Source organism: Archocentrus centrarchus, chromosome 22 (assembly GCF_007364275.1).
Source record: "Archocentrus centrarchus isolate MPI-CPG fArcCen1 chromosome 22, fArcCen1, whole genome shotgun sequence".
NCBI classification, from domain to species: Eukaryota; Metazoa; Chordata; class Actinopteri; order Cichliformes; family Cichlidae; genus Archocentrus; species Archocentrus centrarchus.
Window position 1 is genome coordinate 9,939,731 of NC_044367.1, and position 20,550 is coordinate 9,960,280.

The 20,550-nt window shown below is 42.8% G+C and overlaps 1 protein-coding gene across 2 annotated transcripts in view; it reads left to right on the forward strand.

Annotated features, from left to right (window-relative positions):
- The first annotated feature begins 416 nt into the window (after nucleotides 1–416).
- The window catches only part of LOC115772282 (regulator of G-protein signaling 6-like), a 44,185-nt gene continuing 24,051 nt past the window's right edge, over nucleotides 417–20,550 (forward strand). The window contains exons 1-2 of one of the 2 annotated variants that reach the window (XM_030718410.1): nucleotides 417–515; nucleotides 4,640–4,735. In XM_030718410.1, coding sequence (XP_030574270.1) covers nucleotides 513–515; nucleotides 4,640–4,735 — 99 coding nt within the window. In that variant the 5' untranslated portion in view covers nucleotides 417–512. Of the gene's footprint in view, nucleotides 516–1,728; nucleotides 2,225–4,639; nucleotides 4,736–20,550 lie in introns of those variants that run through there. The other variant, XM_030718409.1, reaches the window with a different exon arrangement.

A 20,550-nucleotide genomic window follows, 5' to 3' on the forward strand; every position in this document is an offset into this window, starting at 1 on the left:
AGCTCAAGACTTCTGCACAGTACCGTAGACTACTATGACAGACCCAGGGTACCAATAGATATGTAAATATTATTTTCAGACAGACTTAAACAGTAGTGACCTAATCTATAATAATGTCTTTGAATAATGAAGGTCTCCTGTGTAGCTCCACATGTTTCGATACAACATCTGGCAAACAGTCTAAAACCACTCCTCATAAGTCACTCTAAACGCAGCAACATCTTTGCTGTGTTGTGTGTGGCCAGCAGTGTTGGTCTCTGGCACTAGTGTGGAGATGAGCAGGCTGTTCAATAATTTAGCATTAATGCAGATTATAGCAGAGCTGGGCCCCTCAAAGCAGATTAGAGAAGTTCCTGTCTGCCTGCCTGGCTGCCTGTCTGTCACCTTGTTAAGGATGGTACTGAAACACCGGAACAGTTCGTGGCACATGAAGGTATGCAGCGCGGATCGCATGCAGTTTGGATTCTGTGGGCGAGGTGCGTTATGCGGCACTGTACGGCAGATATACAGAAATGGTAAATGTGCAGTTGCGATAGCAGTTTTGTAATATTGGGAGGATGTAACAGGCTATTGATAAGTAGTGGAAAAGTGTGTGGGGTAAGCACCGTGGGTGAGGGATCTGTGACCTCAGTTTCCCTTGGTTACGACGCTTACAGAGAACAGCAGCTTTGAGTTCTTCAAATTTTAATCTGCGTTTTGCCTGAAGAAACACACACAGAACAAACTGTGCTCCAAATAATGAGAAGTGGGCTTTTTATCTGTCAGGCATGATTAAACTTACGTTCAAGGTCTTTTCTGTGTGCGAAGATCATTTGAAGCTCCTCAGGTATTTTCAAAAGCAATGAAGAAAAGGCTGTGCCAAGCCAGGACCTCTGCTTAGATAACAACACGCTGCTGAAAGAGGAAGAAAGGCACAGTGAAGAGAAGCAGGCTACAGAATTCCTTGATAGCTGGTGAACTGGCTCTGCCAACGCAAACATCTGTACGTGTGTGGCTGTGTGTCTTTGTGTGTTCACTCTGCATGCGTGCATTCACAAATTGGCCTTGCCATGTATTTCTGGGCTATCTTTCTCCGGGGCTTTTGGGATCTCATTTATAGCAGGGGGGGAAAAGGTTCCTTCATTCGGGTTGCCATTTAAGCTCGAATGAGTCTGCATGAAGAGAGGATGAAGGAGAACATACATTCGCGAGAGTTGAATGGGTGGAGGGAGAAACACGAGTGGAAGTCTGGCATACTCGAGGACATGAAAAGTGGACTTTGTCAGTAATAAAAAAAAATACAGGCTCCCAGAGATACAAATATAAGTTGTGGGGAAAATGTCTAATTTTTGGCAGCTTAAGAAAGTAAGCAAAGAGCAGCTTCTCATACATGAGCTCTGGAGGGATAATGAAAGCATTTTCTCTGAGGTTGCGTCCTCAAAGAGTCTGGGATATGTATTTATAGCCTGCATCTGTGTGCTCAGTAACTTGTTTTCATATTAGCATTTCAATATCCGCTTAATGAAATGTTTCTTATTTTCAGCATCAGTGGGCGCTGCAGCAGTATGCATCTCTCTGTCCTCTTTTTCCCCTGTGCTGTTCTGTGCATCCACTTCTCTGTCTCTCTCTCGTACACACACACACACACACACACACACACACACACACACACACACACACACACACTCACACCCTCTCTCTCTCTGCCTGTCTTTCCCCCTCCCTCTGTTTTCCTCTTTATATTCTCTTTAATTCCTTCATCCCCTTTTTTTTCCAACTTGATCTGCCCCTCTCTGTTGCACAGATCTCCCTCCTTCCCTCTCTCTCTGCGTCTGTCTCTCTCTCTCTCTCGCTCTCTCTGACACACTCGGTCTTTTGCTCTCGCTCTGAGTCGTGCACATGCAGACAGCGGGAGAGGGGGGATGATCGAGGTGCACACATGAGGATCTCCTGAACTGCCGGGGCAAGGCAGGGCTGTTGAAGAGAGAAGAAGAAGAGGAGGAGGAGGAGGAGGAGGAGAACTAGAGGAATACTGCAGTGACCAGCCAGCTTCTTTTCTCCTCTATATTTTTCTCTCTCGCTCTCTCTTTTTTTTTTCTCGCTGCTTCACTGCTTTCATCCCTTTTTCTTCTTCATCCCCTTCTCTCTCCCTGTGCCAATTATACCATGAACCTGCCTGCTGCTTGTTGCTAAGGGGAAGCCAACCAGGGGAGCAGAGTGGACCAGACGTTATTTTGTTGTTAAGGTAATAAATGCTTCAGCATTGGCAACTGTCAGGTGTCACAGATGTTGCATTGCACTAGGCTGTTTGCCTACTGCAAGTGAACAGGGCTTTGGGACTCACTATTGTAATATGGCTCTGGCTGTAACTGGAGCACGGCTTGTTATGTGGCTCTTTCTACAAACTCTTTGCCAGTTTTATTCAGTTCGTTTCAGTTGACTGGGCATCTGTGTACTTGAGCCCTTGCAGGGGGTCTGCCCTGTGAATATGTGTCTATGTGCAATACCTCTTTGCGTTTGTCTCCTCATAAACTGGTTTTTGCTGTGTGCTTAGATTTGTGGATATGCATGGGCAGAAACACACACACACACACACACAAATACACACACACACGAGAGGGTATATGTGACCCATTTGGCTTTCTTTCAGCAGCTCTATGCCTATTTCATCTGCTTCTCTTTGACACAAACTTTCAGTTAAAATCTTGGACAGGCCATCTGTGGGTTTGCATGTTTGAGCAGCTTTGTTAGAAGGAAGTTGTACTCTAGAATTACAGCTTCCTGTCCACAGGGGAACTATTGGTATACTATTGTTTTCTTGGAGTATGCAATCCATACTGCCTTCGTCTGTATACGACCCTTAAGGTGGGCGCAAAGATTAGCTGTCTAATGTGCTCAGACTCTAAAAAGAGCACAGACGTGATAGCCAATGGGGAGTGCTGCACTCTGCACTTCTGGTGGCAATAACAAACAGTGAGGCAAGAGCGGATGATTACTTATTCACTCATGCGCATCACCTACGCTCTACGGTGTAATAAATGAAAGTGTCCAACTCTGGTGACAAAGCCACCTTGCACGTCTGCCGCTGTGTAAGCCGGTGACATGGTGATTATCCCCCCCCCCCCCCCCCCCCCCTGCTGTTTCCATCACAGCTATTATCTTTAAAAGTTGTACTGTATTAAGTAGTAACATTGCGAGGTTGCAATTATATAATACAGCTACTCCAAATCCCCACGCCAGCTGCAGGTTAAACGTATGAAGTGCGTTGTGCGTGTGCGTACTCACGTGCGCCTGTCGTGAAATGCCGTGTGGATCCATTGTTCTTTGTCCCTCAGTAGCTTATCGCAGCTCTTTTTTTAAACACAAATAACTCTTAGGATGAATGGTGACACCCCGTGAGCTGCATGCTTTTTTCTTTCTTTCTTGGCAGCTTTCTTCTCTCACACTAAAAGCACCAAAAATTATGAATGTGTTAAACTGCGTGTTCTACTTCCTCACCCTCCTCAAATTGTTAATTGAAAGGTATTTCACATGCACAGGTACCTTCAATGGCAAAGGAGCTGAGGGGCCTTGTGAAGCCCAGTCACCAGGTTATGGAAAGCCTTACTTAAGCAGAATTAATTCCCCGAGTGTGTGTATGTGTGTGTGTGTGTCAGCCTAGAGAAAGTAAATAAATCCCTTAACAGCAGCTCTCAAAGCATGAAGCCTGGGGGAGGTTAATGTTGGGAGTGCAGGCAGTTCAGAGGTAACCATCGTGTGATTGCAGCTAATGGCGTCAACATTTACTTTATGCTTAGCATAAAAACAACAACAAACATAGTGGCCGGCACAAACCACACTCAAACCCACTATCGGTATCACCTCAGTGAAGGTTCATTCATTATGAATATCGGCTTTCTGTTAAGATGACTCATCACCATCGCAGCCACACTCACTGTGCGCTGAAGACACAAACAGCTGTGCTTTATACATAATTAGTGCCTTCCTGATTCCTCCTCGCTGACACGCGTTACTGCAGTGGTTCAGCTTTTTTTTTTTTTAATAAGGTGAACTCAGATACTCCTACCTGAGCGTTCATTAAGTTGATATTAATAAAATGTTATGAGATGGTGTGACACCTGTCTGTGTGTCCCAACATTTTTCAGCCTCCTTAATGCTGCCACACATCAGCACTTGTTCATTAGGTTATTTTAACTAGTTTCTTAAATCTTTATCCACAAACTGTTGAGCGCTCACACTCAGTTGCAAGAGCTCAGTTGTGACCACTTCCTTAAAAGATTTTATTTGAAAAAAAAAATGTAGTTATAATCTTTATTTTTCAAATTAACAGAGCTACACAGTAACCTCATACAGCCCGCGGCAACTACAGAAACACCCGCTGAGGTTAAGGTGTTGTGTGTTCATGATCTGGCTTTGTTGCTTAGTTATTATTCATCAGCCTACCTGGGCTCTGTTATCTGTCTCTGCTGTGACAGGCGTCCTCTTTTTGAGACAGCAGCATGCATTTTGACAGCTGAATGTCACTGCGATAAAAAGGCTGGAGAACTTTTGGTTCTCAAGGGAAATACAGTTACCGTCTGATGTTTATCATTTTTCAGCTTGTTTTCTTCCATCCCTGTTGGATGCTGTGTTTTAATAGCGCATCTGTTTCTCTCGACAGGACTTAGTAAATATGGCAGAGGGGTCCAAAGATCAGGGAGGAACGGGCACCGCTGATCCCGAGGAGGACTCCCCGAACATGATTGTCTACAGAAAGGCAAGGCTGTGTGTGCTGTGGTTTCTATAAGATGTGAGAAACATTTTGCTGAGAGGCGGTGACCCGTATATGGGCTCCTGACAGCCCACTGGTCTGTATGAATGTGTATCTACCACACAGGAAGTCTTTTCTTTTTTTTTTCTTCTCCTTTTAAGTTCACTCCTTCTGGACCCACTTCCTACCACTGTATCCAACACTGGCAAACTTGAGCCCAGCAGTGTTTTAATAAGTTTGCAGTCCCTCCCGTGGATGGTTTTGGCAGTGAAAGGTCCTTCAGTGTCATGTGTAACTACCTCATCCCCGTGGTACCTCACTTCCAATAGCTGCTGTCTGATTGGAGAGGTTTAGCACTATTGGAGGTTAATTACGCAGATTTTTTTCACTTGGGAGAAGTGGCTGATTCTCCAGGGCTGGCCAATGAGGGGATGGTTCTTTCTCCTCAACCCACGAAGAGCTTGTTATTCCTTTGCCAGCACTATGACAACCCACTCAAAAAAAAAAAAAAAAAAAAATAGGAAAAAAGGAAAAAAGAAAAAGAATAAAAAAGCTTCTTTTGATCAGGATTCACTGGCACCACAGAGCCTGCCGTCTTGATTATGGTAAAAATGTGAGATACGAGCCTAACACTGATAACTTTTCCGGATCTCTTGTTTCGTCCTGCTTTTAATCACCGCCCATTCATATAGCCAGGTAAGAAGATTAGAGAAGAAATGCGGAAGAGCAGGTGCGAAATAGCTGTTGACAGCTGCTGCATCACTTGATAAAAATGCTCCTTTTAGGCATGTTGTTAACTACGTGTCGCTGTGGCGTTTAAGGCTTGGTGACAGTTTGAGGAAATCTTTGTAATAAACACTTCAGTGTGCCACTCACCTGGAAAAAGTGTTAGGCTCTCCTTTGACTCTTGATAAATCACTTCTCATAATGATGCTGCTGGCATTTTGTGCTATGAGGAAGTGTCACATGCATTTGGCAAGATAAGAGTTGGTGGAAGTGCATTGCCAGCAAATAGCTCAGTTGTCTACTGTAAATACTCAGCCTGCTAGGATAGCAGTAGGGGCATTTTACATCCTCCCATAATGATCATCAGTGCTGCTGAACCTAGATTTCATGCCGTGTGTCATAGCTGTGGTATTTTACATGGCAGTGGATTATTTATGCAACATTTTTCATGCACCATCTATTCTAAGAAGCTCTCACGCTGCAGAAGAGAACATATAGCTGCGTGTAACACTGCGTATTTCCATGGATTTCACTGTACAGCTTCATTACATAATGCTACACATGCCTGGAGGTGGCGAATTTAAGAGGTTAGTTTTTGCTTGTCAGAATGTTGCCTTAGGGAATATTCATCATTTCATGTTTTACTCACACGCAGTGACAACAGGCAGATGATTCAGTGACAGGATTTTCTGCCCTTCCTGGTTTGAAAATGTGATTTTTGATTTGAAGCTTTTGAGGAAACAAACTGAGAAAGCCATGCAGCCGGATAATCAAAGGTATCTTTGACATCGAAAGGATTAAAAATTTTGGCCAACATATGAACGCATTCACTAAATGTAGGGCAGTCGTTGCTTTATCTACACGCCTGCCAAATTTAAGATGTCAAATGGGCCAAACGATAGAGAGGTGCTGGGTCTTTGAGGGCTCAAGCGCCCGTGGCCTCTGGACTCAGTGGGTGGGCAGCCTGGCGCAGTGTGAAGGCGCCACTTGCAGAGAGGCAGATGGCCACCAATATGCTGTACTGCCTGGGAAAACACCGGCAGCCTAAAGGCTTGAACCTGCAGCTGGGAGACATCAGCATCTTACTGCAAGGAGGAAAGTGTGGTCTTAGTCAAGAGATAAAAATACCACAAAGGGAAACTGTTGAATGTATAGAAGGTTTAAAATACCTTTACTTCTACTGTCATATCTACCTGCAAAAAGTGTTAAGTTAACAGTGTGGGCAGTTAGACAAAGGTGAAAGTGATGTATTTAGCCATTAAAGAGGCTGAGTGCTTGGAGAGAGGAGGGGGAGGTTGTCTCTGTCCGTGCAGCGTAGGTGCTGCAGTACTATCTTACTCTGTCTCTCTCCTCCCACGAAAAAAAGGAAGTGAAGCAAAACAATCCAATAACTGCAGAACGTCTTATTGCCTCGAGAACTCGGAGAAAAAAATTTTTTTGGTCTAACAGACGTGGGCTGCACGCATAATCACACACACACACACACACACACACACACACACACACACACACACACACACACACACACACACACACACACACACACACACACACACACACACCCTTTGTGATGGCTTAATGCACGCTACCTGTTCCTTGTTGTGTTTTCCTTTGCCATGCTTGGCTAAGAGAACACGGTGGAGATGAACAAGACTAGAATTGAGGCTAAAGACAAAAATGAAACTCCAGCCACCATGAGAAAAACTGTTGTGCAGGGAAATGCAATTAAGCTGAGGAGAGAGGCCACATACTCCTCACAAACTATTAATAGCTATAACATCTCTTGTCCCTAAGTGCACATGTGTGTCTTCCTCTTCTTCCCCTCCTCGCTCGGGGCCGAGACTCTTCCGAACTGTGACGCCTGCCTGGCTTTTGACACACACACAGCTAATTAGGAGAACTAAAGTACCCCTGTCCTGCCCAGGGAGAGTTAAGGATTTGTGCTGCCCACCCCCTCTTTTTCTAATCCAGGCTATTAAATGTTAGATGGGATAATCCTTGGCAGTCAACATGTACCTGAAGGCGAGTTTTATAGCTTTTTTGTGTGCGTTACAACCTGCAAGACTTATATCTAGATGGGTTTAAGGGTGGCTTAATGGGTAAATATTAGTAATGAACCATCATACCAGGAAGTTAAAAGGCACTGCTTGGTGGCCTTTTGTGTGTGTGTGTGGTGTGTGTGTGTGTGTGTGTGTGTGTGTGTGTGTGTGTGTGTGTGTGTGTGTGTGTGTGTGTGTGTGTGTGTGTGTGTGTGTGTGTGTATAGTAAGCTTTAACACTGTTACCAGACAGTAGAGTGTAGTTCCCAATTACAGTTGTGCAATTTTCTAGCTCAGGACACTCCAAAAGTTTTAATCATTAGTGCAGGAAAAGCCCCACATAATATAAAGCACAGAAAATCTATAATCCCGAGGACAGTGACTGGGATTGGTTACTAGATGGATGAAATGTATTTGAGATCTTTTTGGTCATCTAAAGAGGTGCGTCGTGATGACTGTAGTGATCTCCTTTCTCTTCAGTGGTCTAACACTGATCTTTCTTCTTCTATCATGTAATACTTGTCTTTTTATGAAAGTGTTTTTAGTATTTTTATGTTATAATATGAAACTACAGAGGAGCTTCCATTTAGGTCCCCCCCTGCAGAGCTGCGAGTTTGGTCGCAGACACTCAATTTTCTTTTCTTTTTTTCTCAACTTTTCCATTTTCTCCCCTCCCGCCCCATTTCTTTATTTCAGCCTTTCTTCTGCTTCTTGTTGATTAATAATTAAAGTCCATTTCAAGCATTGCATCTTGAAAAAAATATCTGCTCCTCACACACACACACACACACACACACACCATTCACTTATTCATATCAAGCACATTTTTTTTATGATTGTTCAGTATTTTTATCCCTCTATGTGCTTCTAAATGTGTAGAGAGGTGGACCACAGGGGAAAAAAGAGAAAGCATGGAAAAAACATATCCATGAAGGGTTAATACCTTTAAAAAACTTCAGATATCTGAGTCATCTGGACACATCTTTACATGCACATCTTACTTGTGCATGTAGAGTGTTATGATGCAAGATAATGGATGCAGTGACAGAGTAAGAAGAAATTACCATCAGTGCCAGCCTTAACCAACGCTACCAGGGATTTACAGCTGTTTGGATCTGCATTCTAGCTGCACTGGCCAGAAAGTAGCTGCTGCCACCCATGTGTCATACTCTCTCTTGGCACTCTTAAGTACCCCAGGGGCCCGCGGAAGGTATATCTCTCCTCTTTTAAGGCTAACCTCCATCCGAGGTGTCTATGGGCCACTATTTACTGTCCCAGTATGCACTCAAGATAGCCAAACACTCTGGATATCAACCATCATTTTTAGCACCGTCTCCCCTTGCACCATGGGAGTCTTTATCTGAGGCGCTGGTATGGGCTGAACTATCAGGGTCATGCTGAAGCCTGTGTGCCTGTATGCTAAGTGCCAGTGTGGGTTGCTTTCCTAGTTGGGTCAATAAGATAAAACAACAGTAACAGCACAAAGCTTTATCTCTTATATAACCAGCTCCGGTGTGTTTAATGTGTTAGCCAGAGTCTCCTTTCCAGTAAAGCAGATGGACCAACACATAAAAATCCTGGAAGTCCACTGAAATCAAATCATAACTGGATAATAATTCACGGGGTTTTTGGCCGTCTGCCCCTTGTGTTGACAGGATTATTCACCTCTCCCATAGACAATGACTGTGACTAAAATAAAAGGCTTTTCTCCGTGAGGATAGTGATTTCTGTGCCGGTGCCTCTCCTGTCTGTTTAAACATCACTAACAATGTGCTCTTAAAGAAGCGCATTTAATAAATGCAGCCAGTTTTTATTGGGAGTGCCGCGTAAAGCTGTGTACACAGGGAGACGTTAATAGGGAGTTTGATGGGCTGGATCGGCACTACTCACAGCTCTCTTGGAGAGCGGATGATATGAAAATACTGGAAATATGAATAAAATTGACTCAGAGAGGATTTCCACAATAGATAAAATTCCCATTAACTGGGCTTGAGGGTTAATGGCATCAGTGAGGACACTGATGTCCACACTGTAAACCCGGATAAGTTGAATCTACTTAAAAAAACCAAGGTAACTCTTTGCCTTAAATTTTCTAAGTAATGAAACAGTTAATTTAACTCAGCCTATTAAGTAAGCACTACTCCATATCCAATTGAACTAAATTGTATGTTCTAATTGACCAAACTTATCTTTTATAGTTCATGAAAAAATAGAATGTCTTTTGATCAATCATTTCCCCTATTCTTTTCATGGTTGTGTGGGGGTTGGAGTCTATCCCAGCTGACAAGGCAGTAAGATGCAGGGTACACCCCGTACAGGTCACCAACCTGTTGCAGGGCTGACACAGACAACCATTCACACCTGTGGGCAACTTAGAGAGACCAATTAACCTAACCCCTGTAACTGCATGTCTTCAGATTGTGGGAGGAAACCCACACAGACACAGGGAGAACATACAAACTCCACACAGCAAGAGTACCAGGCTAAGGTGGAATTGAACCCAGACTATCAGATAGCTATTCTAGCTGTGAGGCAGCAGTGCTAACCACCACACCACCGTGCTGCCCAGTAACAGATATTTTTTACAGTGTTGAACTGTGTCTGTTTAAATTTGGTAAATAAACATGATAAAACTCAGCCCTGCTGAATGCTGGTACATTAACATTTACAAATAACATTTGTCCGTGGAACAATAAAAAAACATGTGAGAGAGCGTTGTGAACAAAAACACCTAAGTGTCTTCTATTCCAAACAGCGAGAGGCCTGGGCCAAGCCGGAATTGAACCCAGACCTTCCAGATGGCTTTCTACCTGTGAGGTAGCCCTGCTAACCATCATGCCATCATGCAGCTGCGCATTAATTCACTCTGTTAAAACTGGTATAAACTAGATTTTTAGCACGTGCAAAACTTGATGATATTAAGTTGTTTGAACTCAAACACATGATTACAATACGATAGACCATCAAAAAGTACAGTCTACTCAGCATTAACAAGTAATGTTCACATTCTAGGCAATTTTAAGTAATATGAACTCAGTTTTTTTAAGTGGAATCAAAATCTGGGTTTACAGTGCAGTTGAACCGCTTTTAATGATAATGATAAAGAATCAACTCTTGTATCATCACAGCTGGGTCACTGAAACCAGCTCTGACATTAGTGGGCTGTGTGAAAACTTGCTGGTTCTAGTGCTGACACACTTGTCACATTTTTCAAAACAAGCGGTTTCATTGCAGCAAAAAATAATCTGCAACATATCTGCATTACTGTTATCTTAAGTGTGCAAAGTGCCTGTCAGGAGGGGATGAAGACCCAAGTGATTAAAAGGGATAACACAGATGAGAGACACATTAAACACAGACTCAAAGACGATTACTTCTGAAGATGTAAAGTCACAGTAAAAGCCCTCTATTTAAGGATGTCCCCCTGAGGAAAATCACACCTCACAAGTGCAGGCTGAGGAACAGCCACAGGATCTGTAGCCGGATTCTTGCTGACACAAAAGTAAAAAGTCAGCCGTGAGTTGATTTGGTCAGACTGAGCCATGCTCGCTTTGAGATGATGTTGCCAAGAGGTAAAGCGGCGACAACAAAAGAAACAGTGAGACATGAAATATCCTGACAGGTGACATCTGCCTTGTGAATTTGGTATTTCAGTGCCAGGTTTTTGCTATTTAATCCAAGCTGATGTTTCCCTTTTGTAAGACCAAAAATATTTACAGTAATTTTAGTAATTTCTTATATTTAGCTTTTATGTGCTCTTATTTTTTACAACTAGTGTCATTAAGCCAGAAATAGATTAACTTTATGTTAATTTGTCTAGCCAGATGAGCAAAGGTCATTGAAATGTCTCACCAGCCACTTTATTAGGTAATACTAGGTAATGCTAATACTTTTGCCTTTTGCCTTCAGAACTGCCTTAACTCTTCATGGCATTGATTCACAAAATTGCTGGAAACATTCCTCGGAGATTCTGGTCCATGTTGACATGATAGCATCACACAGCTGCTGCAGATTTGCTGGTTGTACATCTGTCATGTGAATCTCCCTTTCCACCGCATCCCAAAAGTGCTCTACTGGATTGAGATCTGGTGACTGTGGAGGCAGATTGAGTGCAGTGAACCCATCGTCATGTTCGAGAAACTGGTTTGCGATGATCTGAGCTTTGTGACATGTGTTATCCTGCTGGAAGCCTTCTTAACAGCTCAAAGCAGTCCACCCATTCTCCTCTGTCCTTCAACTTACTGGAAAACTGCCACTCGCTGGATGTTTTTCAGGCCATTCTCTGTAAACCCTAGAGATGACTATGTGGGAAATTCCCAGTGCATAAGCAGTTTCTGAAATATTCATGCCTAAATGTATTGAGTTGGTGCCATGTGATTGACTGATTAGAGAACTGTGTTAATGAGCAGTTGAACAGGTATACCTAATAAAATGTATTAGTGCATGCAGCCTTCAGCATGAGAGGAATTAGCCATAGGTCACGTTTTACTTAAACTGGTCAGCTGATTGACTAATAAGGATGCACAAGCAGAAGGTTCATTTGAGATCTTTAACAGAAAAATCTATCTTCATGATCCTCTGTGCAGATTTTCCACATTTAAAGATAGAAAAAGGATTTGATCATTGCCAACGAATCTGACCTTGCGACTGCATTTCTCTGCTGTTCCTACTTTATCTTCTTCATGTTTCGATCTCAGCTGTAACTGTGACCTGACTTTTTCAAACCCAGTGAGATCTTCTCTAGAAATGCTCCACGCATATTCACGTCTCATCAAAGAGGAGTGAGGATTTTTGTCACTGCAGACAGTTTTTTTTTTTTTTTCAGCGATAGTGTATTTAATCCTTGTGCTGGTAGATTGGCAAGTGATGAATATGCCCTCAATATGCTGAATCAAACTGATGAAGTACAGTGCTCTGATGAAAAAAAGATGCTCATAACCGTGTCTCTGAATGCTTCATTAGACGCCTCTTTCTCTGCTCAGACTCTTAAAAGAAGCTCTCAAAGAATGAAAAATAACAAAAGGATGCACATCTTTCAAACGGCTGTTAATTGCTTCTGACAAAGACGAGCACAATGCAGCACCTTTCAGCCTGTCACACAATCAAGACTGCGACATATACTGATCAACAACACTTTGAGCAACCATACAAATGTGCTGTAACTGAGGCACCATCTGCACAGCCATTTATATTGTTTACAGACACATCTGATAGGTCGATAGAGAGACACGAGTTTCGCTTAAAATAAAAGCTCTGAGTCAGATGAGCGAGAGACAGACAGAGTATCATCTGTGTACTGCTGAATCGCAGGTAATGATGGAGTGTCAGTTGGTAGAGTGGTGTGACTCTGTGTAATTGTCTCTGGGTAAAGGCTGAAGCAGGGATGAGTCACCCATGCCCTAAATGTTAATTACCCTGGCTAGCTAGTCTGACTAAACAGGGCTTGGAGGAGAGACCAGACCATTTGGTTCTGTTCCAGAGCAGGGACATGCACCCCCAAACAAATTCCCCTGCTTGGGTTCACTTTAGACCACCCTGATTCAGTAACTTTGCCTCTTGGGATATCTCTGTTGAGCTGTGCACCGTCACAACACTTCCCCATCATTTAAAAATTAATTGGCCAAACGACTGAAATGTCCTTGCACGTCTGTCCCATGTAGTTGCCGACAGAGACATAAAGGTCTAAATAACCCATTTGTCAAAAATGACACGGTTATCCTGTGGTACGTGGAGGGATTTCAAACTGAATTTGTGACATTAGGAAGACTGCACTATTTTCCATCATGGGAATGAATTAGATAATCACTGGCACATTTCTTCTTGTTTCCGTTTTCAACTTGAAAATAATAGAAATGTCCTTGTGGGAGACCTTGCTGTGTGCTGACTCCCATTTCCACTCCAATTGTTCTGCTGATAACTTATACATCAGAGGCCCAATCCATAACAAAGCTGTGATTACTTTTATCAAACTGAGTGAGAGAAGGGAAAATGCTGAACCTGGAACCTTGGCTAGACTTGCTCTTAAACTTTGGTCTAAGGGCAAGTACTTTCAGGAGTTTAGCTGTATATGTGCTTTTCTCTACATCAAGCTCTGCAAGAGTAAAAAAGAAAACAAAAACATTCATATTAATCCCACCTTCCTTTACAACCAACTACTTGGATGTGTTAGGCAGTGTGAGCTTAATTCATTTAGACACTCCTGCATCCTGTCTTTAATTTGACACCATAGCATTTGCTTTAGTTGGAAATTGGTCTTCATTAGCAGAAAAGAGAGGAAGGGAGCGCCGAAGCTTTTAAGCTCGTAATAATAATCAGAATCGATCGGGCTCGGGCCAGTGGGACATAGGCGGTGATGACGGTGCAGTAGGGTGGTATCACCAGAAGAGCATAACGTGGTTAGTCCCATGCTTCGGAAGCACAGCTGGTAGAAAGCAGCAAATGCATATTGATAAATGTTTTCTGCAGCAAGAGCTGTCAGTTGCTGTTGGTTTTGCTGTGATATTCGTGTTCTCTCAAAATCTCCAGTTGCACAATGCTGCAAGAATTACTCTCAAAGAAGCTAGTGGCCAAGAACATAATAATATACTTTTATTCACACAGTCCAGCTTCATCAACAAAAAAGCTAGGCTGCACTTTTGGAGACATTTTCTAATCATAAAAATGGCATTGCCGTATGCACACAGTACTGCAGAAGCTCTCCGAGTGAAGCTGCAGGTTTCACCTTAACAGGTGATCACTGAACAGGTTTAAGACGTTGCATGCGTCAAGGGATGTTTGTCATTTCTAACAGCTGCAGTGGAGGAAAAATGTGTCTAAAAATCACAGTGATTTTAAAAAATGGAGGGTCCAGCAATCCATGCTTATATCATACACTGACTAGCCAGGTGTGAAGGTAAAAAAAACACAGATCTAAAAAAATAAATTAAATAAATGGTTGCAATCTGTTGTACATCAGCTTTATTCAGCTCCTTCCATCAGTTTTTGTGTGTACAACTGACAGCAACCCTGTGAATGCCTTGTCTAACAGTGTACATCGTTATCTCTGACTGTATAATTTATCTCCTCGAAGCTATGCAGAAGAGTTCTTGGTGAGAGTTTGTGGAGGCACTGAAATGCAGCCAGAGAGCAGCTTAAGCAGCAGGCTTTTCTTCATTCAAAAGATTTTTTTTTGGCTTTTGGACATAGCTGAACAACAATTTGTTTGAAACACACTAAGACCTGCAGTAGACTGCTAGTCAATTAGACAATAGAGAATTTAGATAAAATAAGGATAAGATTTGGACTTACTGGAAGTTTTCTTTTGGCAGAAGATAGCTAAGGCTCCCAAACTGCAGCCTATGCATGTTGGCACAGAGAGAACTGCAGGACTGTATGTAGAAGAGGGAGACTGAGTACGAGTACTGAATCAAAGCTGACCTCATTCACATACAACATGAATCACACAGTATTTTATAGCATGTTTCCTTTTTCATATTTATAGTTTTTAAGGTGTTTTATATGAATATAAATAGTTATCAAGAAGAGCAGACTTTTGAGATATACAGTTATGGCTAAATGTTAATAGTGTTTGTCTGTCTGCTGCAATTGTAATAAACTGAGGGGACGCATGCTCCTTTCTCTATATAAGGAAACAAATTTACCTCGAGGTAAAGTGGAAAAGGTGGAGAGGATGTTGTAAGAAAGAAGCCTGCACCACTAAGGCAAAATAAATAAATAGATAAATAAAGCAAGCAGTAGAAAGCCCAAGTGAAGAAACTGAAACAACTGTGTCCAAGGAGGAAGCCAGAAAAGATACACCTCTCCAAAGCGTTTCCATGGGAGTGACAATGATTTAAAAAAAAAAAAAAAAAAAAAAAAAAGTGAGACTTAGGCTGAAATAAAAGTTTGAGCATCAAAGTTGACATGATAAAAAAAAGAAAAGAAAAAGACCAATAGACCTTAAGAGAAGGATGAAAACAGATGAAGGAGAAGGACCCCTCCACCACCCAAACATCCACCTGTAAGCTCAAAGCCTAGATGCTAAACTGTTTTGCTATCATAATGAATAATAATAATAATAATAATGTGACTGGGTCCATTTTTTATAAAAGCACCAGAAGTTTTGGGGTCATGCTGTAGCTCAGGAGATAGGGCGGGTCGTCTACTAATTGGAAGGTTGGTAGTTCGATCTCTGGCTGCTTCAGTCTGCATGCCAAAGTATCTTTGGGTAAGATACTGAACTCCAAGTTGCTCTCCGATGCGTTCATGAGAGTTTGAATGTTGCATAGAAAGGACTTAGGCGTAAAAAAAAGTGATTGCATGAATGGGTGAATGAGTCATGTTGTACAAAGCACTTTGAGTGCTCAAGTAGAAAAGCATTATATAAGATGTCCATTTACCATAAGAAAATGACACTGCTAGCTAAGTCATAATCTTCTTTAGCTTAAGATTAATACTCAGTCTTAAATATTTAGTTAGCCATTACATAATACAGTGCTTTGCCAAATAAGAGTTGCATTTTCTCTTTTCATCACAGAACTTCATTTCTCTCCTTTCAGTTAATTTTTTTTCAGTAAAATGTCCTATTCATGGGTTATTACTGCATAGAGTTACTTTCAGCGGCTTCTGTATTCACAAGGGGTCACCACAGCAGGTAGCTCCACATGTTTGATTTCGGCAGATGTTTATGCTGAGTGCCCTTCTTGACGCAGCCCCAAAGGGATTTGTGCCTCCTCCTGGGATCAAAATGGGGATCTTTCAGTTGTTAAGTGAATGTGTAAACCGCTACACAACAGAGTCACTAATGCCCTAAGGCCTGGTCAGTGAAAACTCTTCATAAGTTAACATTGTGTAAGAAATAGTAAGATAGTTCTGATGTCCTCTAAAGCAAGTGTGGCAGAGCAAATCGCCTTCACAATCCCTCTCTGCATTACAGCCTGCTGTCACAAGCAGATAGGATACAGCCAGGGAAAGAACACTGAAATGGACACTACTCTTCATTTTGAAATATGTTGAGAGGATTTTTAGATCACAAAGCATGGCTAGTCCCTCTCTAAGAAGCCTATTCAATTATTCAAGGGGGGTGTGACGGTTAGGTTGCAAATTCTAGCTTTGCAGACATAATACATGGTTCATTTTTGGCTCCCCTGGGGTGAAAGAATAAAGGATTTATGAGCAAATTTGGTTGCTGCCTAGCAATTCTTTAGTTAGCAGGGAATGTGGTCTGTTGACATTATAGATAATCGATGAGCAGTAAGTAAAGATTTGATGCCATAAAACACATCTACTGTAGCTTCTATTGATTCCATCATTCAGTGTATTAGCCTGTAAGGCAACACAGCTCTGTGACATATATATATATTTTTTTGCCTGTGATGCAGCTGTAGGAGTGCCCTGGCCACCTCAGGACTCATGTAGTTTCATTAAGAGTCGTTAGTGTATGACAATTGGACGAGCGGTGTGTAACAGAGAGGATGACAGGGTGACAAAGGCCAGCACTGTGCACATCTCTTCAGCAGCTCCCTATCAGGAAGAGGAGTCATCCCCTCAGGGACCGAATGCAGCAAAGCACATTACAAGTGTGCGGTGTTGCCTGATGCCCCATGGCACTGCAAGATGAGATTTTATCTCCACATGTCAGCCCAGCTGCCCCGGATTTCATTACCTGTAGCTGCAAGTTGGAGGTAACAAGGCTTTATTGCCAGCTTGGTAAATCTGTCATCCAGCGAGAGTCGAGTTGCTCTGCAGCAGACTTGAAATGCTCCTCTAAGAAAAATAGTCTAATGTTATGTGATATTACAAATAAAACTGCTGGTGAATGTGCATTGTGCTGTCTGATAGCAGGTTGTTCTTGTGTGAGTATCTGAGAATCTGTGTGGGTCCTAAAGTGCACCCACCTCCCCGGGCTCCACAACACCTTCTCTGTCCTTTTTCAGTTCATCCCTCTGTTGTCACTGTGGCATTCTTTGCCTCTAAAAGCCCGTCAGAATCCTCATGCATGACGAGAGCCAACACAGGTAATAGGGACATCAGTTCTGGAGTAACAACAATGTGTGGGTGACAGCAGACAGTGAGGAAAAACTGAAGGGCAGGCAGGGTGGGGGTGGGGGGGCTTAATGAAACAAAGTGCCATTGTAAAGAGCCTCTCCTATACAGCAACCATGTCAGAAAATCCATACATCTTCAGAGGTCAAGGGCCTCTCTTTCAGGCCAATTTCTTATAAACATAGGAATTCATAAGGAACAGAGATAAAAAAAGCAAAACACAAAACAACATCATTATGAGCTGAGGGATAAAATGTGTGGAGAACTGAGCCATACTGCGTGTCCCTGGAGAGGGGGGAATGTGGAGCAGTCGAGCAGATGGCATTATAGAATTATGACATGAAACGAGAAAGGGGGAAAAAAAAAATCCTTTGGATCAAAACTTGGCTAAGCTGATTAAGATATGATACATCATTTGGCTGTAAGTGTATATATGCCAAACGCACATGCATGAATAACTAATCCAGCAGTTTACTGGTGATGGGCTAATACAGAACATGTACGGATGGTGTAGGCGTGAGTGTGTGCATCGGAAAGATGTGCATATAGATGAGAGGTATATGGATCGAGTTCAGAGAGTCGACTTTTATAATTATACTGTTACTAAAGAACACATCTTATAATCTCAACCAAAGCCCTCAGGAGCTGGCTCCATGTCTAGTGTTCCAGGCCAATCAAATATCACATTATCACTTCTACAAAGGGACATGGCGCAAGTCTGTCTTATTGCCGACTGTGTTATTGTCAACTTCTGAAGCCAAAATCTGTCATCAAGGCACCCCTAGCAGCCTCTGGTTTCCTCCTCTCCTCTTGCAGATGAGGAAGCTCTGCAGTGGCAAGGTCTCCTGCATCTCCCACATCAAGAGCAGACTTGTGTGCACAGTGAGGGACGAGGCCAACCTGGACATGTCTCATCCCGTTTCTGTAACCCAATTATCACCGGGGCTTAAGGAATGGGACCAAAGGCTCAAAGAGTGGCATGTCAGGGGGCAGAGACAACATGAAAGACAGAGCGATGGTACCTTTGCTGCAGACATTATTACATAATTAGCAGGTGCAGTGCCCCAGATCTGAAGATGCACCTAAGATGTATTGATCAAGAAGGGGAAAGAGATTCAAAGAGCGCTTGAATTCAGTGCCACCTCTGTCTCACGCAGACACCCGATCTGAGCCCCCCCCCCCCCCCCCCCCAGGTGCTTTAAACGGTGAGCATCCTCAGAATAGCACAGCATTATCCGCTGCCTCTCACACAGCACGTTCATACTCTTTTCATCTCCACTTTTGCAGTGAACATGCTGTGACGTGGAGGCAAGACTCAGACTCCTGTGATTGAGAAGCTACGGCAGTGAGTGCGAGGAGAAATCAAAAGCTGCTAAGTGACAGAAAACCCTCTCTTCACAGATCTTTGGCAGTCAGGGAGACGCTTGCAGATGCTTTCTGTGTGGTGCGGGCTATTAGGTTTCTCTGCATTTGTTTGCATCATCCCCCCCCTCTCATTTTCATTTCTCCACATGCCACAGCCTTCGATTGCTTTTCTGTCTCAATTAGAGACTAGAAACCAGAGGAATGCTTCTCCCACATTTACATATACTGAGTCCCACATTTCAAATGCAGGTGGTATGAAAGGTGTTTGCGCTGAATGTTACAACCCTGCATTGAAATAGCTGCGAATAAGTGATCTCTGAGGTAAATCTTGCAAAAGAATAAACTGCAGGTAACACTATTCACTCCCAGTGGGGGAAATTACCTTTGACCTGTTGTGGCTGTAGCTGTTATTGATTTCCGACATGTATGATATCATACACAGCAGAGTAAAAGCAGCCAGTCGAATGTGAGGCGTTCGCTGGCCTTCATTTGAGACAGTTTTTCTTTTAAAAGTGGCCCCTCTATCAATGCAGCAGACACCCCCCCCGCACTCAAGCCCTTAGCAACCAATGGAGTATCTAACAACAGACATTTACAAGAGGGGAGATGTTCTTTTTCTGTCCTCCTTGAGTCTCATCAACAGAAAGGTGACCTGATGAGTCACTGCGGTTTGTGGGCAGGCTTACACTCGCCTGAGTAAAGGCTGTCTTAGCTTAGCCGTCGTTCCATTTGTAGCTTGCACGCAGGAACTTTGCCAACCCCAAAGCTTTGATTTTTAAGCATCTCATTTGATGTTGGAGAATATAAAAGGAGCTTATTAATTCCTCTTTTAAAAAAAGCAAAAAAAAAAAGATTTGACAACAAGATTATCCCTCTTGTCCAAAGAACTGGATCTGTAATTGTAATTTAGTCGGGCTGGCATGCTGCCCAGTGCTAGAGCCAAACTTGACAAACTTTTAATTGCTCTGCTCCTCTCGACACTAATGTTGCCATAGAAATTTACACACACTGAACCACACCGATCTCTGAAATCTCCATATCACGCCCACGCTCGTTTCCATAAGGGACCCTCGACTGGCCCAAACAAGCAGCTAACATCCTCATCAACACTTTCTTTTCCAACATATGGGTCCGACCAGTTTAAAGGGAAGCGTGGGATCACAGTTGCACACTTCTGGATCTCATCTTTCCTTGAGGAGCCTTCAGCTGTATGGGCAACCCAGCAGTGGCTAATTGGGCTTCACATACAGCCCTATACCTCAGTGCTTCCCCTCACCAGGACAGGATCACTATTGTGCCATGTAAAAACAAACCTTTAATTACCTCCCCCAGGGACATTATGTTTTTGGCAGCGTTTTGCGTGCATGTCATTCTGTCTTTAAACACGATAGCTCGAAAAGTTTTGAATGAATTCTGATGAAACCTTGTAGGGGTGTGGAGCGGGGTCGAGTTAACAATCCATTCAAATTTGGCTCACATCCACCGAGGCCGTCAAGGTCACCTTAATGATTTATTGGTCGAAAAAGCCTTGTAACTTAGAAACTATGATTCTTACGAGTGTGGGGTGTACTGTCAATATATAGAAAGCACCATATAAAAATTAAAAATATGTCAAATTTGACCTCTGACCTTTCCTTCAAGGTCAATAGATTGATCACAAGGTCAAAGT